The sequence below is a fragment of the Psammomys obesus genome, unplaced genomic scaffold (assembly GCF_907164565.1).
Source record: "Psammomys obesus unplaced genomic scaffold, mPsaObe1.curated_primary_1811, whole genome shotgun sequence".
Lineage (NCBI taxonomy): Eukaryota > Metazoa > Chordata > Mammalia > Rodentia > Muridae > Psammomys > Psammomys obesus.
The window spans coordinates 8687908-8705462 of NW_026596158.1; the positions used below are offsets into that span (position 1 = coordinate 8687908).

At 40.3% G+C, this 17555-nt stretch overlaps 1 protein-coding gene across 1 annotated transcript; it reads right to left on the reverse strand.

Moving 5' to 3' along the window:
• Positions 1-5572: 5572 nt before the first annotated feature.
• Znf615 (zinc finger protein 615) lies at positions 5573-15292 on the reverse strand. Its single transcript, XM_055595053.1, has 3 exons — positions 15205-15292; positions 9736-9845; positions 5573-8554 (listed from the first exon to the last, which is right to left on the reverse strand). The coding sequence occupies exons 1-3, from the start codon at positions 15287-15289 to the stop codon at positions 6881-6883; spliced, it is 1869 nt and encodes a 622-aa protein (XP_055451028.1). The 5' UTR covers positions 15290-15292; the 3' UTR covers positions 5573-6880.
• Between the last annotated feature and the right edge of the window lie 2263 nt (positions 15293-17555).

Here is a 17555-nt window from a genome sequence, read left to right on the forward strand (position 1 = left end):
AATAAATAAATAAATAAATAAATAAATAAATAAATAAATAAATAAATTTACACCTATTATTGACCTAAAAAAAGAAAAAAGAAAAAAGAAAAAGAAAGAGGGGACTTAACCTGCCTAATTTAGAAATGAAAGTCTAGCTGAAGGCAGGCACGGTGGATAGGAGGTTAAAGAGTGTGTACTGCTCTTCCAAAAAACTCTAGTTCTCTTCCCAAGCACACATATCTGTCAGCTTACAACTGACATCAGTGCCCTCTGCTGGACTTGCTTTTGCCCATGAAATAAAATGAAATCAGAGGAGACACAAAGCTAGAGGTATTGATAACTGAGAGAGGAGAATTTGGTTACAGCTGGTTAGTGGTGGCACACACTTTTAATCTGAGGCAGGAGGCAGGAAGGAGGAGGAAGGAGGCAGGAGGAAGAAGGCAGGAGCAGCAGGAGGATCTCTGTGAGTTCAAGTCCAGCCTGGTATAGAGTGAGCCAGGACAGCCAGGCTTACATAGAGAAACCCCCTCTCAAAAACCACAATAAACAACAGAAGAATTTGGTTTTCTGAGGCTGGAAAGATAGCTCAGCAACCAGAGTTACACAGAGAAACCTTGTGTCAAAAAAAAAAAAAAAAAACCCAATAAATAAATAATGAATGAATAAATACAATTTAAAAACTACTTGATGCTCTTCAAGAGGATCTGGGTTAGGTCCCCTGCATCCTTGTGGTCAGTCACTGCACACATATGGTGTACGTATACACATGTAGGTATTCTCATATACTTATTAAAATAAATATTTTTAAAAACTTTTCAAATTCTTTAATACTTTCAAGTTTGGCTCCTACCTGGGCTGTGTTGAGCAGAGAAACATGTGAATTAAACATTCCAACAAAAGGGCAACTATGCAATAAACTCTAATATGGTTAGGTTGCCTTCATATCACACATACACACACACACACACACACACACACACACACACACACACACCATACAGACACAGAAAATAAGTAAATGTAAAAGAGTCCCAGTCCCGTCCCTGAGAACTGGAGTTGCAATGCTGTGCAATGAGATATACCAAATTCTGAATTCTCAGTTGAGATTACAGGTGTGTGCCACCGTGCCCAGCAAGATTTAACTTTGTTAAGGATAATATTCCTCCTTTGCCAAGCATGATGGTCCATGCTTATAAAATCTTGGCAGTCTAGAGGGTAAGGCAGAGACTCTGAGAGCTCCATGCCAGCCTGGACTACATATCAAGACCCTATCTTAGAAAACACAATAGTAAAACATTCCTCTTTCCACAGCTTAAGTCCTCTTTAGTTTTCCAACGTATTTCCACTGCCTCCCCATTCTGCTTAGGCCAACTACTTACTTATTTTGACTTGTTAGTCGCTGTGTAGTTTACCATGGACTAGTGTTACCTTCCTAATATACGACCTTGCAGTGTTATTAATAGCAGTAAGAGGTGCTCCTTTGCCATCCTCCCCTGTCTTATTTGAATGCAACCTGTTAGGGGAAAGCTGGTTACTTTCTTGGACACTACAGAACACTCAACATGTTACACCGACTGAATTAAAGATTGATTGGCCATGGCTTTATCAGCCACTATTTCTGCTAATTAGGCAGGCCGTCAGAGGTCTGGGGCCACCATCCTTCTGTTCACTGGCCTGGGACAGGAGTACCCTCCTCAGGTTAGGACAGAAAAGGAGCCCGACCTGGCAGCCCGCTTGAAAACTCGGTTCAGTCAGCACCCAGGTGCCCAGGGAGGACGCAGGAGGAAAGGAGAGCTCCCCAACCTTCCCATCACCTGGTTGGGGACAGGGGTCACCACATGTCCTCACCAGCAGAGTTGTTTTAGGAGGGCTATTCTCCATAGCCCTGAAGCTGACAGAGGATGGCAAGGGACTTGAGTGGAGAGAAAGAGATTAGATCACAGAGTGTGTGGCAGGCCAGTGTCACTGTGCCAACAACCCTGTCGCCCTGCCAACCCGGAGGCCACACAAAGGGGATCGCTTAGCGCAGCCCAGGCTTGGCACTAAGTCGCTGATTCTGTCCGCCGCCTGCGTGGCTGGTGCCAGGGCCTTCTAGATCCTGACAGGATGAACCCTGGCTGGTCCACTAACCTGAGCCTCCGCTACCAGGGTAGGGGAGGAGAGCTAGTGCAAGGAGGACCCCAGGACAGGCTGGGGAGCAGATTAAGAGTGTGGTGGCACCGGAAACGGGCAGAATAATATGGATACAGTGGGTGGGACAGCAGGGCCCAGTAGTTGAGCATCTAGGATATGTGCGAGGTAAGGCGGATAAACATTCGACCCAGCCAATCTCTGCCGGGTTCTCCCGCCCGGACACCCATACACACAGGTCCAACCACAGTACACATGTGCTGTGCTGGAAATGAGAGCGGAGTTGGTTGCTGGTCTTGGGCCTTCCAACGTCGTTTGCCGGAGTAGAGGAGTGGGACTCACACGTCTCAGTCTCACGGAGTTCACTGTCCATCAGAGAAACGAGGCCAAGGGTGAGGAGGGCAGAACTGGCTGGAAACCGTGTCCTTCAGCTCGCCCATCCCCCAAATCCACCAACCTTCAGTAACACACTGAACCTTGGGTGACTGAAATCTTGATAGCCCTGCCTCCACTTTCCAATTACCCTGATTACACCTTGTACCATGTCTGGCCTAGGCAGCTTCTTTTTTCAACTTCAGTGAGCCATTAGAACTGCGGGAAAGTAAGAGCAGTTACTACAATGGAAAATGAGCTGTTGGAGAAAAACAAAACAAAACAACACTGTCTTGTGCTTTCGTGTTACTTATTGCTACAGAAGAAAAATAAGATTTATAAAAATTTTTAATAGATGTGAGCCATGGCTCACAATCAGAAGAACTACAAAAGAAAGTTAGTAGGGACACCTGTGATAAAGCAAACCTTTATTCCCAATACCAGGCAGAGGATCTCTGTGAGTCTGAGACCAGCCGGGTCTGTGTAGCAAATTCCAGGGCTAGCAAGACCGTGTCTCAAAAAAGAAAAACACCAGTAGGAAGGACCAGGAATGAATTATCCTACAGACTACATTCCTAAAGCTAGCCACCAGAGTCTATTCCCTTATTCGGCTACCTACTCATTCCTAAACCTGATCACCAAAGTCCAACTATCAAAATTCATTTTTTTTTACTAACCTCATTAAAATATCCAATCAGATATGCCCTAGACATTTTAACAGTCCTTCCCCTTTTCCCTTTTAAAATTTGAACTTGCAAAGCTGTTTGCGGCTGCTTCTGGATTCAGATTCTGCCACCTTACGACTTCACCTTGCTTAATAAAGGATCTCATTGTGTTTGCTTTGTGTGTAGAAATTAGTATTCGGGTGTATTCTGTGCTTAATTCAGGGTCCGGAGAGGAGCACCCCACAGTACTCCTTCAAGGTCGTAACAGGAGAAAGAGCAAATCTTCAACTCTGAAAAGCTGATTCATCATCATAAATAACATGACTGGGATCTCGAAGATAAAAAACCTTTTAAAGAAAAAAAAAAAAAAAGGAGTGTTTCTTAACCACAGTGATTTTTTATTTTTGACCCTGGGGGCAGAGGAGTGGAACAGGTTTCCACATAACTTAGCTAACTACCAAGGAGTCACAACACAAAAACTAAATAAAGGTAATTGTTTTATGTCTGGATAACAGGAGCTGGGCTTTCCTTTTTGCCCTATCTGAGGCCTGGGGCTCTAACAGTCACTAAGGAAAGAATGGACTTTTATTATCCTTCATGGGTCTTGGTTCTATCCATTTTCTCTACCAGTTCAACAACTCAAAAATCCTCCTGCCTCAGTGAGCTCAGTGGATGAGAGGGCTAAGCTACCAAACCATCTGAATGGTAGTCTTTATTCTTAAACAATATGTAGACATCCTTCCACTTGAAAAATTAATGTGTTCAAGAAAACAATCAACAAATAAATATATAAAGCAGAGGTCTAGGAGTGCTGGCACATGACCTTAATCCCAGCACTTGGGGGGTAGAGGCAACCTCTACAAGATCAAGGCTAGCCAAGGCTATATAGAGAGACTTTGTCTATAAATAAATAAATGTGGGAAATGAAATGAAACAGAAATGATCTTCTCTTTTCCTGTTGTGTTTCACAGTAGTGCTACAAATGTGTTTGAAAAAAAAATAACCTTGGGTGTTCTCTTTGTCTACAGTTCAGGTTGGATCCCAGCAGTGGCCCAGGCATTGGGCAGTCTTTCCCTGTGGTTAGCATTCCACAATCCTGGTGAAGACCTTGTTGTGCTCATATCTTCTTGGAGACCTTTGGGAGTCGCTGTTAGGATCTGGGATTCTTTGTCATAATAAGTTTAAGCATTTTCATGCTATATTTAATACATTTTCTGACAGGTTTGAAGGCCGGTTCCTACCAAGAATATCTGAATTAAACAATCTTTGTTATTTAGTTACTCATGTTAGGCATAACAATGAAAAGATTTAAAAAGGAGACTAGGTAAACTTAATTTTGTAATTAACTGGATCAGTTCTTAGTTTTGAACATATTAAAGGTCCTGATTATCCATAAGGTGGCTGATCATCAACTTGCATTTCTTAGTTACCCTCAACAGTTTGTAATAATTTAGTTTTTTTTTTTTTGTTGTTGTTGTTGTTTAATTTTGAAAAAAAAATAGGAGGCCAAATAGAGCTCATCCTGGCAATCAACTATGATCATAACCACAATCATGAATGTTTTAAAGAATACAACCATTCATGAGGTAACTGACAATCAACCTACATACCCCAATTATCTTTAACAGTCCATAATAAAGTGATAACCACTGAAATGAAGCTCCTTCTGCATCAAAATTCTTAAATATAGAGACTGAAAACTTCCCTGACCCCATATGGCAAACCACCATAGAACACAATAGTTCTCTGTATGACCCAGTTTACAAAAACCAGCTCTCCTAACAATGTTAGTAAAAACAAGGAGGCCAAACATATACATCCTTAAATCTGTCTTTGATAGCTTGAATATACCCCATGAGGCAGTAATTTTAACTTTCTTTCAATGTTGTAACCTCTTAAGGTATACATTCTGTAGTTGTTGTAGTAACCATATTATTATTATTATTATTATTATTATTATTATTATTATTTGCTTGATCAAGCTCACAAGGGCATAGCTTTGAAGAATAAGTCTGGTACCTCTTTCTCAATTATGCTTCCTGTCTTTAAGCTTCTCTAAGTTATTTGTGTGTGCTGGGGATGACAGTTATAAAGTATACTTGCAAAGGCATATGCCATGTTACTAAGGTATACTCTGACCTTCAGTTGCTATATTTTAGACAAAAATCAGATATTCTATATGGTGTGCTGAAGCTACTAAAGTATATAAAGTCTACTATACATAAAGCACATATATAAAATCATATGTATGGCCTTTAATAGGTTAGTTTCAACTACAGAGCTCCGGTGATGACAACAAATTCATCAAAACATTGCCTAGAACACTTGCTTAGCATTCCTGAGTCTGTGGGTTTGATCCAAAGCATGACAATAAAAAACAAAAATCTAAAAAAAGAAATTGCCTTCTACATATTGGCAAGGAATATCATTATATTTCTTTATTGGGTTATAGTTTAACATTTTGATTTCTGATAGCACACTTAATAAAAATTACATTTGAAAATTCACATGAAAATTACATATACTCATGTTTTGTTATACAATTTTCTAATGTATAAAAATGGTACATGTTCTGTGTGTGCGTGAGAGAGCGAGAGAAGACTAGAAAGAAGAGATCATACCTATGCACAAGCAGAGGCCTGAGGATATGCAGCTATAGATCAAGAGCTTGTCTCAAAACGAAACAATTAAAAAATGGAAACACAATCAAAAAGTTCATATCTGGTGAAGCGTTAAAACTGTGGATGATTTTAACTGATATACAAATGAGCCATGCACATAAATATACTTAATCAAGATGACACAAAAAAACTTCTAGTGTAGAATATAGCACAAGACTCATGAGCACACTGCCTGCCACTAAGCCACATTCAAATCAAGTTAACTTTTAAACGTCAGATCTGCTCTCATCTTCATAAATTATCTGATGGCTGGTACTGTGGAAGCATGGCTGAATGCCTTTTTGAGAATCCTTACATCCATGAATTGTTAATGAAACTTTGTAATAAAGTCACTTGGACTACAAAAGTATGCTTTCACATTGGAATCCTGTGCCAGATGAATTTCAAATTCACCTCAAAAGTTTTTGCACTCTTTATATTCTTAGGGTTTTAAACACATGGGTTACAGTGTCATTACATGAGATGGGGCACTTCAAGAAGGTTTTGATGATTTTGATCATATGAATCGACCTATGTTGCTAAAGCTAGTCTTCAATCACTGACTCTCAGTAAACCCACAGTACAAGGATCTAGGATAGAAAGCAAGTGGTATTATACCACAGTATGATTTTATTCCTTACTTGTCATATCATACACGAAGTTTCTAATGTAGATTTCTGTTTCAACATGTGTCTGTTTTTATTAATTTCACTGGACCTCACACCTGCACAAGTTTTCAGGTGTGAATTAATGGGGCTTAATGTTAGAAAGCTTTCCTCTCTTCTTTACATTCAGTGTTACTCACCTACAATATACTCAACTCATTTGAAGAATGATGAAGCTTTTCTCTATTTTTTTAACTTAATAGGAGAAATTACCATGTGTGGCTTCTCTTACAACAGCATATGTGGTACTATGCCTTCCAACAATGTCTACTGACAGCCTCCAGTTCACTGGTTGAGTAACAGCTGGCTTACACTAGCAATTTTCCAGTTTTTACATTCATCAGATTCTCACCTGCAAGCTTTCTGATAATGCACTTGAATAAGATTTCACACATTCTTTATATTCTTAGTCTTTCTTATCTGACTCTGAGTGAGGTGTGGCATGAAGGAGATTTTCTGCATTTGGCACACTCACAGGGTTTCTCCCTTGTATGAGTTCTTTCATACACAGAGAGGTTGCATTTGCAGTGAAACACTCTCCTGCATTATTCTCAGATAATGACTTCTCATGGGTATGAGTTCTCTGATGTCGAGTGAGTTGTTTTTTAAAGTAGTAAGCTTTTCTACACTGTTCACATGCATAGGGCTTCTCACCTGTATGGATTCTCTGATGTTGCGTGAGGTGTGACATCCAGGAGAAAGCTTTCCCACACTCTGAACAATAAAATGACTTCTTACTTGCGTGCGTTTTCTGATGTAGGGAAAGATATTTCTTACAGTAGAATGCTTTCTTGCATTCTGTGCACTGATAGGGCTTCTCACCTGTATGGACTCGATGATGCTCAATGAGCAAGTACTTGTTATAGAATGCTTTTCCACACTGGTTACACTCATAGGGCTTCTCACCTGTATGGGTTTTCTGATGTGCAGTAAGTCCAGACTTGCTGTAGAATGTCTTCCCACATTGCTTACATTCATAGGGCTTCTCATCGGTGTGAGTTCTCTGATGTACAGCAAGCTGTGTCTGAGAGTAGAATGCTTTCCTACATTCTGTGCATTGATAGAGCTTGTCACTTATGTGAGTTCTCTGATGCACAGTGAGGTGGGACTTGCAGTAAAATGCTTTTCCACACTGTTTACATTCAAAGGGTTTCTCACCCGTATGAGTTTTCTGATGCACAGCAAGGTTAGACCTCCAGTAGAATGCTTTACCGCACTGTTTACATTCAAAGCGCTTCTCAGCAGTGTGAGTTTTCTGATGATGAGTAAGCTGTTTCTTAAAGTAGAAAGCTTTAGGGCATTGTGGACATTCATAGGGCTTCTCGTTTGTATGAGTCCGCTGATGTCGAGTGAGGCATGCACTGAAAGAGAAAGCTTTCCCACATTCTGCACACTCATAGGGTTTCTCACTTACATGAATTCTCTGATGTAGAGAAAGATGTGTGTTACAGTAGAATGATTTTCCACATTTCATACATTCATAGGGCTTCTCCCCTGTATGACTTCTCTGGTGTCGAGTGAGTTGTGACTTATAGTAGAAAACTTTCCTACATTCTGTACATTCATGTGGCTTCTCCCCTGTATGACTTCGCTGATGTACAGTGAGATGGGACTTATAGCTGAAGGATTTTCCACATTCTGTACACTCATAAGGTTTCTCACCTGTATGACTTCTTTGGTGTTCAGTGATTTGTGATTTATAGTAGAAATATTTCCCACATTCTAAACATTTGTAGGGCTTCTCATCTGTATGAGTGCTCTGACGCTGAGACCTGGTGTGAGAAGCTTTCCCACATGCTGAGCTTTCACAGGGCTTCTTACCTTTATGACTTCTCTGATGTTCCTCCAGGTGTGAGTTCCAAGAGAATGTATTCCTGCACTGTCTACGTGTATACAGTGTCTCTTCTTTAAGAAGCCTCTGGCAGTTACTGAAAGGTGACATGTAACTGAAACTTTTCTTACATGTGTCAATCATCTGACTCCTCGTGTGCTGTGACTGCTGGCAAAATATCTTCACACATCCTTTACCTTTATAAGATGTTGTCCCGTGGCGGATTTTCTCTGCCCACTTCAGGTCTGCCTTGAGACAGAGAAATTAGTTATATTTTATACAGCTATAGATATTTTTTTTTCCTAGAATGTGCTTTCTGATTTTGGTTTTGAATTTTGTTTGTGCTCTATAGATAACATCATATATAAAGATTTCTAATATTTACTGAGTTTGCCAGAGATCTCCTTAATATGAAAATCCATTTGGAAATAATGTTGCCTTTATTTAAAACACTATCCATGGTCAAATATATTGAAAACACCAATGTCAACTTTGACTGAGGTTTTGGCAAATTAATTTGATCAGATGTCAAAATAGTTTTCCATTATCATTAAAAGTATCACATTCTTCTCCAGCTGGTGTCTTAATAGCCACACAACAGAGAAAGATACTCAGCTGTGGGTTCTTTTGTAAGTGTATAGGAGGGAACATATGTGTGTACACAAGTTTATGTGTGTCTGTGTGTATCTATGTGAGGTTACTAGAGGTTGATGTTCAGTGTGTTCAAAAATCACTTTTCACTCTATTTTTGAGAACAGTTCTCTCTCACTGGACTTGAAGCTTCGTAGTTTGGATGGAATGATAAGCCAGCAAACCCCAACGACCCTAATCTGTTCAACTTCACAGCACTGATTAAAGATACATGTTGGCAAAGATAGCTTTAAATATGGGTGCTGAGGATCCAAACTCAAGTCCCCGTGCTTTTCCACATCAAACATTTACTGACTAGAGAATCTCCCCCGGCCTGAGTAACTTCCTTTCATTTTTCAAATTACATTTGTGTTTGTGTGTATATACATATGCATGCCACAGGACACATATGAAAGTTAAAGAACAAGTTTCAGCGTTATTTTTCATATCCACCATATGTGATATGGGGATCAAACTCAGATGGTCAGGCTTGGTGGCAAGTCCATTAACACACTGGGCCATCTTATTGACTTGGGTTAATTTCTTGGAGATACACTCCTAAGTAATTTGCAAGCTTTATGTTTAGATTTGAAATATGTTAAGAACTTATATTAAAGGGTCTGGAGAGATAGTTCACTGATTGCGAGCATCAGCTCCAGAGGACCCAGGTTCAATTCCCAGTACTTGGTAGCTTGCAACAGTCTGTAATTCCAATTTGAGGAAGTCTCACAACCTCACTCAGACATATATGCAGGCAAAACACCAATGCACATAAAATAAATATTAAATATTTTACTTACTTCAAAAATTTCCTCACTTGATGTCTGGTTGTCGGCAATTTCGACTTGCCACAAATGTCCCTTGTGATTTTCCCGGTGGGTCTCAGTTGGGGTAATGACTTTATGAATACCTAAAATGATTTTAAAAATAACCCTGTCCATTTATAACTCTGAAATCTTTTTTCATATAACTCCAACAGAAAAGTGTTTCTTCTTATCCTCACGGAAACTATAAAATATTGACTTGTGAGAATGTATACATTTTAGCTCTTCTTGAGGTTTATAGTTATTTGCTTTACCTTGCATGTGTGCCCCCATGCCCAGCACCATCTGAGTCTTTTAAGTTAAATAATACATCTGAAATGTGCCTCATCTTTTTTTCCCTGAAGATTCCAATGATAAACACTAAGAATGACACCATTTCTTGGTTATTGTGGTCATGGGGCTTGAAGGTCTGCCACAGGATCCTTAGTCTCACCATGCATAGATCCAGGACGGGCACACTTGTACCATGCAGCAGTTCTATTTTTCATAACTAAAAGAACTCCATACTGGATGGGTAGTTCTATATTATCACCAACATGTATACGGGTTGTTTCTTCATATAGTCTTAATATTAATCCAATACTGAGTGAATACCTGGAAAAGATTTTTTTTTTTTCTATAAGATGCTTCTCCATTCTGGTTATTACTGGATAGAAAACTTTAATTTAGAAAAAAAAAAGGCATTCATTTTTGTTGTGGTGGTGGTTGTTTTTGTTTCAGATATGGTCTCATTTACCATATTCTGGCCTTGAATCTTAGTATATGGAGGATGACTGTGAATTCCTCTCACTTTGGGGGTTTTAGGCATGGCCCACCATGCCCTGCTAGATTCATATTCCAGAGCTGTTTACATTCTATTCAGAAGTCACCACACATGGCATATTCAAATGTGTTTGCATGAATTTCTCCAGCTGTCTCGAGATTAAAGGCCTCCAGTTAAGATCTCTGTTCTGGACAGGATCCTTCCATAGAGTTCCTCTGAAAGACACTACCCACCAGGGTATCAAAGGAGATACTGAGATTCGGAGCCACACTTAGAGCAGCATGTCGGAATCCTTAAGGAAGAAGAGGGAGATAGAGAGATCTGGAGGGGACAGGAGCTCCACAAGAAGAACAACATAGCAAAAATAACTGGGCCCAGGGGATCCTGCAGAGACCGATACTTCAGCCAAGGACCATGTGTGAAGATAACCTAGAACTCCTGTTCAAAGGAAGCCTATAGGCTGCTCAATTTCTAAGTGGGTTCCCTAGTAAGGGGTACAGGAACTGTCTCTGGCATGAACTTAGTGGCCAGCTCTTTGATCACCTCCCCCTGGGGGGTGCAGTCTTGCCAGGCCACAGAGGAAGATGATGGAGCCAACCTTGATGAGACCTGATAAGCTAGGGTCAGATAGAAGGGGAGGAAGTCCTCCCATATCAGGGAAATAGGGAAAGGGCATAGAGAGATAAGAGTAAGTGGGTGGGACTAGGAAGAGATAAAGGAGAGGGCTACAGCAGGGATACAAAGTGAATAAACTGTAATAAATAAATTTATAAATAAAATTAAATTTAAAAAGACTTCTGTTCCATATGTATAATGTAAGACATAGCTGTCCAAGTGCAGTCTTTTATGTTTTTTGGAGATCTACTTTTTACAGAACCATCTTTTAAAAGTCCTTTTGTTGAAACATAGCTTCTTGGTAATACTATTGAGAAAAAAATGGCTAACGTCGTGTGAACATACTTTTGAATCATTGTGTAAGTCCATTTGAGGGTATGGGCTGAAATTTTCTGCTAACAGCTTTCTACTTGTTAATATAGGTCTTGTAGCATTATTTCAAAGCAGGTATAGGGGTATGTTCAGCATCACCTTTTCTACAGGATTCCATTGGCAAGTTGGCATTATTTCTTCTGTAAGACAATCATATGTTTATATTTTCCTGTTATCTACAGAATATGTTATCATTTCCAAGGAGTGCACTGAATGTGTAGATAGTTTTCATTAAAGGATAATTTAGGTGCTGGATAGCTGGAAAAGATGCTTGTTATGCAAAATTAGCAATGTAAGTTCAAGCCTCAGAACCAACATAAAGGTAGAATGAAAAAAAATCTCGACATAGTTGTCCTTTGACCTCCATATACATGCTATAACACACATGCCCCTGCCACACACAGCAGGCCCATACAATAACAATAACAACAACAACAATAATAAGCTTTTAAAAATTAAAGAGATTTGGAGTATACTAATTGCATTAATGTATGAACATGTGATGTCTTTAATTACTCTATTGTCTTCCTCAATCTTGTTTTAGAAAATTACATTTATTTATTTGTCTATCTGTGACAGCGCACACATGTCACCCCCACATGTGTGGAGGACAAACCCATACGAGTCTGCTCTCTCCTTTCACTAAATGGGCTCAGTAATTGAACTCAAGCCCCTTATCTATTGAGCCATTTTGCTAACCCCAATTTCATCACTGTTATAGTTTTAACTGTACACACTGTTTAGAGTATTCCTAGGTAGCTTAGGGATTTTTGGAGGCAATTTTAAATTACATTGTATTCCTCATTTCCTTCTCAACATGTTCACTATTCATATGTAGACAAGATAATGAAAGCTAAGGATGAAGTTCAGTTGGTAGGGTGTTTGCCTGGCATACACAGGGTCCTGGTTTCAATCCCAGCACCACATAAAACTATGCAAGGTGTTACCCATCTCAGAGATTCAAGGTAATCATCTACTACATAGTGAAGTTGAGGTCATCCTGGACTACATGAGATGCTGCTTAGAAAAAATAGTTTCTGCCCTGGTTGAAGCCAAATCTCATGGTTATAGCACTTTGCTGGTACATGTGAGACCTAGATCTTATTCTTAGCAGAAAAGGGAGGGGAGGGGAAGCTGCTGATTTGCTCTGTTGAGTGTATAACTTGATACTTGCAACAACGTTTAAGAGCCTTTATGGTCAGCCGGGCCTGTTGGCACATGCCTTTAATCCCAGCGCTTGGGAGGCAGAAGTAGGTGGACCTCTGTGAGTTCAAGGCCAGCCTGGTCTACAAAGCGAGTTCCAAGGCAGCCAGGGCTGTTATACAGAAAAACCCTATGTCAAAGGAAAAACAGGATAGAATAGAACAGAACAGAACAGTAAAAAGAGCCTTTATGGTCACCTAAATATAGGGTCACTTCACCTATATCTCTCCTAACTTATATTCTTTGGTTTCTTTCTGCTTTTGCTATGCTTTATGATTTTGTTGTAATAAGTGCTTTTCTGCTCTTATTATGAAATTAACATATTTTAAAAAGACTGAAGAGAAAGAGTGAACACTGTATTATTGCTTATATTAAAGGAAATGTTCTCAGTTTGGATAGAGCACTACATTTATTTATTATTTTTTTAAGATTTATTTTATTTATTATTTATACAGTATTCTTCTGCATGCCAGAAGAGGGCACCAGATCTCACAGATGGTTGTGAGCCACCATGTGGTGGCTGGGAATTGAACTCAGGACCTTTGGATGAACAGCCAGTGCTTTTAAACTCTGAGCCATCTCTCCAACCTTCATTTATTCTTTCTTTTTCCTTGCTCTCTTCTTTTTGAGACATGATCTCTTTATGCATATCTAGCTATACTGGAGCTTGCTATGGAGACCTGGTAGCCTTAGAACTCACAGAGATACTTCTGCCTCACCACTACACCTAACACAGTTATGTTTTAGCATTTTGATAAATCTTGAATCCCACAGTAACCAATATTCACTGTAAAACCAAACTTTTCTTACAGAAGCTGACATCAGCACTGATCTATGAACACAAGCTGACAGGCATATCAGGTCCATTGAGAAAAACATGAGTATCAGCTTCTTCACTAAGGCGTCTAACTACCCCAGTCACAGGTTTTGATAATTCAGGTATTGAATTCAGTTATCAGAGTTGTCACTCGTGCTTGCTCTTTTACCAAACTCTGGGTTTCCAGAGTGCCCCTTGTAGAGGTAGAGGGATAGCTAGCTCTTCTCATTTTATGCTCAAGGTCTTTTCCCTCAGCAGCCTCAGTCTCTGTCACTACTAAGGGAAGAAAAGGTGAACTGAAGTAATAGCACTGTCACCAAAGAAAACCATTCATAAACATAAAATGAAAATTAACACAAAAGTAGAGCCTGTAATATGGCACCAGGGTTATAGGACGTGGCTGCCAGTGTGAGGATAGAACCTGAATTCTATCCTCAGGACCCAAACGGTAGAAACAAAGAAGCAATTCCCACAAGCTGCCCGCTGGCATCCCCCAGGGTGTGCCCTAACATGTGCATAAGCATGCAAACAGGAGCATGCATCTGCATACACTTCCGCACACAAATACATACTTTCACACACACATTAAGTAAAAACAAATACATAAATTAATAAAAATCAAAACTTACACAACAAAGAATACGTGAGTACAAATTTCAGGTAAAAATGAACAAGATTATGCTGGATGTGGTGGCACACATTTTTTTTTTAAGCATTTTAGTAATTTATTACCACGTGTAATAAATAGAAAAAAAATAGAAAAAAATTTCTATTTTTAAAATTACATTTATAACAATTTATTCAATTTGTATCCCAGCTATGGCCCCCTCTCTCCTCTCCTCCCAATCCCTCTCTCTTTTCCCCCTATGTCTCTCCCCCAGCCCACTGATAGGGGAGGGCCTCCTCCACGTCAATCTGACTCTAGCCTATCAGGTCTCAGTGGACTTGGGGAGGGGCATAAGAGGAGAAGAAGAAGGGTGGGTGGGATTGGAAGAGTATGAGGGAGGGAGCTACAGCTGGGATACAAAGTGAATGAACTATAACTTATAAAAAAATAAATAAATTTAAAAAATGAAACAATAACAGAGCAAGAAAAGTAGAAAACAGGGTTAAAAGAAAATAAAAAGGGAAAGGTATACATGAAAGGGGAACAGATAAACACAGGAGATAATGAATCTGGTGGGAAAATAAAAAAAAACCCACAAAGTTAAATAAGCTTGCAAGGAAGAATAAAAATACAAAGACAAAAGAATTGAATAAATAAAAAAAGAAGTAAAGTAAAACCACTAACCATAAAGTAAGAAGTTAAAGAAGAGAGGAGGGAAAAGAAATATTTTAATTTGTGTTCTCTGACAGTACTATCTGTTAAGAGCCAATGAAGTGTGGCTCTGGAGTCTAAGTAAGTTTTCTGTTCTCACCTTACCACATAGCACTGTGCTGGCTGGCTGCTGGCCTCATGAATGTTATGTACCAGCAATAGAGCAGCAGTCAATTAAAAATCACAAGTCAGAAACAACTAAAAACTAGGAGATAGGTTGATATGGCAAATTCTGTCCAGAAACCACAAAAATCCAGTGTTTAGTTGGGCTAGTTAAGTTAGAGATAGTGTTTAACATGACCAACATGATGAACTGTCCTCTTGCTGCCCTTCTATGCTCAGTATCCATTCACTGACCTGGAAGGCTCTGGATAGAGGCTTCTGCCACTGCCCATGGCCCAAGTCCATGCTCCAACTTGAAGATTAGCTCAGGTTTGGTCATGCAATGTCCTGTAAGTGGGGAATAATAAACAAGTTTTACAAAAAGGTTAGGTTCAGTGCACAAATGAAAGACAACAGATCTAACTCAGGACCTGTGCTTTGATCAGTGAATCAGATACTTTCATGAGAGGGTTTACACTCACATTTCATTGAATGGAATCACCTTCAATCAGCGTAATGATTTCCAGAAAATTTAAGAGAACAGAAGTGAATGAAAGAGAAAGCATAATAAAAGCGATATTTAAAACCAATTATTCAGGAGAGAATAATCAGCCTAGGTACCGAAAAGATGGCTCAGTGGTTAAGAACACTTGGCTACTCATACAGATGAATAGCACCCATATCACAATCACCTGTAACTCTAATTCCAGCTGTATTTTACTGTCTGTACTTACTGCCCACATGGTATAAATAAAAATATATTTTTTTAAATATTTTAAATAAACTAAATTGCTAGGCATGGTGGAATACGTATTTAACCCCAGCACTTGGAAGGCAGAGGCAGGAAGATCACTTTTGAGCCTGGTCTATGTAATGATAGATACACATGCATACCATACAATACAAATAAACAATATTTTTCCTTTGATTCAATATGGTGGTCGACACCGGCACCTGCAGAACTGTGGAGCAGCTCCAAGGAGGCTGAGAGACCTGCGGAGGCTCTGAAGGGAGACAAGAGGTGGAGGAGGAGACTGCAGAGACAGAACAACTAAACAGAGGCAGTTTTAGGGGAAAAAAAGCTTTTTAAAAGTAGCCTTCCAAAACTGGAAGAAAAGTTCACAGGGCAGGGCCATGTACACAGTGAAGAAGGATGAAACTAGAGATGAGGGAGCAAAGAGTATGGGAGCAGAATGGGAGTATGGTCACAGCAGACAAAGAGCATGTCCTTGATGAATAGGGCTGGTCCTCTGACCACTGGAAGGAGTGAGGGACAGCCTGCAGCATGGAGCCACTACTGCTACAGTCCAGGCTGCTCATCCTGCTGGGAGGAGGAGGTTGAGGAACTGTGGTGACAATCAATGCTCAGCCATACCTGGTGAGCCTCAAGACCCAGGTTCAACATATCCTGCTTTCATATATCCAGCCACAAGATCATCCTGACCTGACTCTGGGCAAAAACAGACTATCCAAGATGAGTCTCAACAATGGTCCGGTATTTGTGGTGCTTCGTCACAGTAAGTATTTGCATATAAAGCTGTTTGGCAAAAGATTATACTGTGACACACTGCAATTTGCAATGCTACTTTGGGAAACAAATGTGTGATGAAGAGGTGAGAAAAATGGTGGAACAGGTGGTGCAGACTTGGTAGAAGAAAAGTGGTGGTGACAGATGTGGAAGCATGGCTGCAGTGAATGGGGGGGGGGGGGCATGTCACTGCAGCATAGGGCTGGCAGGGTGTTATGCAGAGCTAACACACTTCTGCCCCAAACACCCCGTCCACCTGAATGACAGCCCTGACTTTGAGCAGCAGGATGTCCAAGATAGGGAATGGTTTATTTTTTCAATTAGGCCTCCTCAAAAGATCTCTGTGGTCTGTGCTGCCTCCAGAAGCCATGTTGGTATCCCTTGTCAGTGCTATATCCTGGAGATGTGATGGCACTGTGGTCCATGCTGCCATCTGAGGCCATGTTAATGTCTGTGGTCTACACTGCCACCTGAGGTCATGTTGATATTTGTGGTCCATATTACCACTGGAGGACATATGGATGTCTGGGGACCATGCTGCTATCAGAAGCCAAGTTGATGTCAGTGATCCCTAATGCTACCGGGGACCATGTTGAGGTTCACAGTACATGCTGCGACCAGAGGACTTTCAGATGACTATGGCCCTTGCTGCTATTGAGGCCCATTTTGGCATCAATGATCCATGCTGCTGCAGGGAGCCACATTGATCTCTGTGGTCTGTGCTCCCACTGGAGACCATGTCTGTGGTCCATGTTACCACTTGAAGCCATGTTGATATCTGTAGTCTGTGCTGTCACCAGAAACCACATAGAAGTACATGATATGGCTGCTGCTGCTATTATGGGCAAGGAAGCTTCCTTGGCCATAGTATCAAAGAACACTGCAGACGTACAGTTAAGAATGAAAGACAGTGAGGCTTCTGTGACAATCTCTCCCCCTACCAACCTCCTCAGAAAGAAACAGTCCAGCTAGGAAGCTACTGAAGAGAGCCTTTAAAAATTGTGCTAGGAACTCTAAAGTGTAGCTCTTCATAGTTGATAACTTCTGGTCGGAAAATAGGGTGGGAAAAGACCCAATT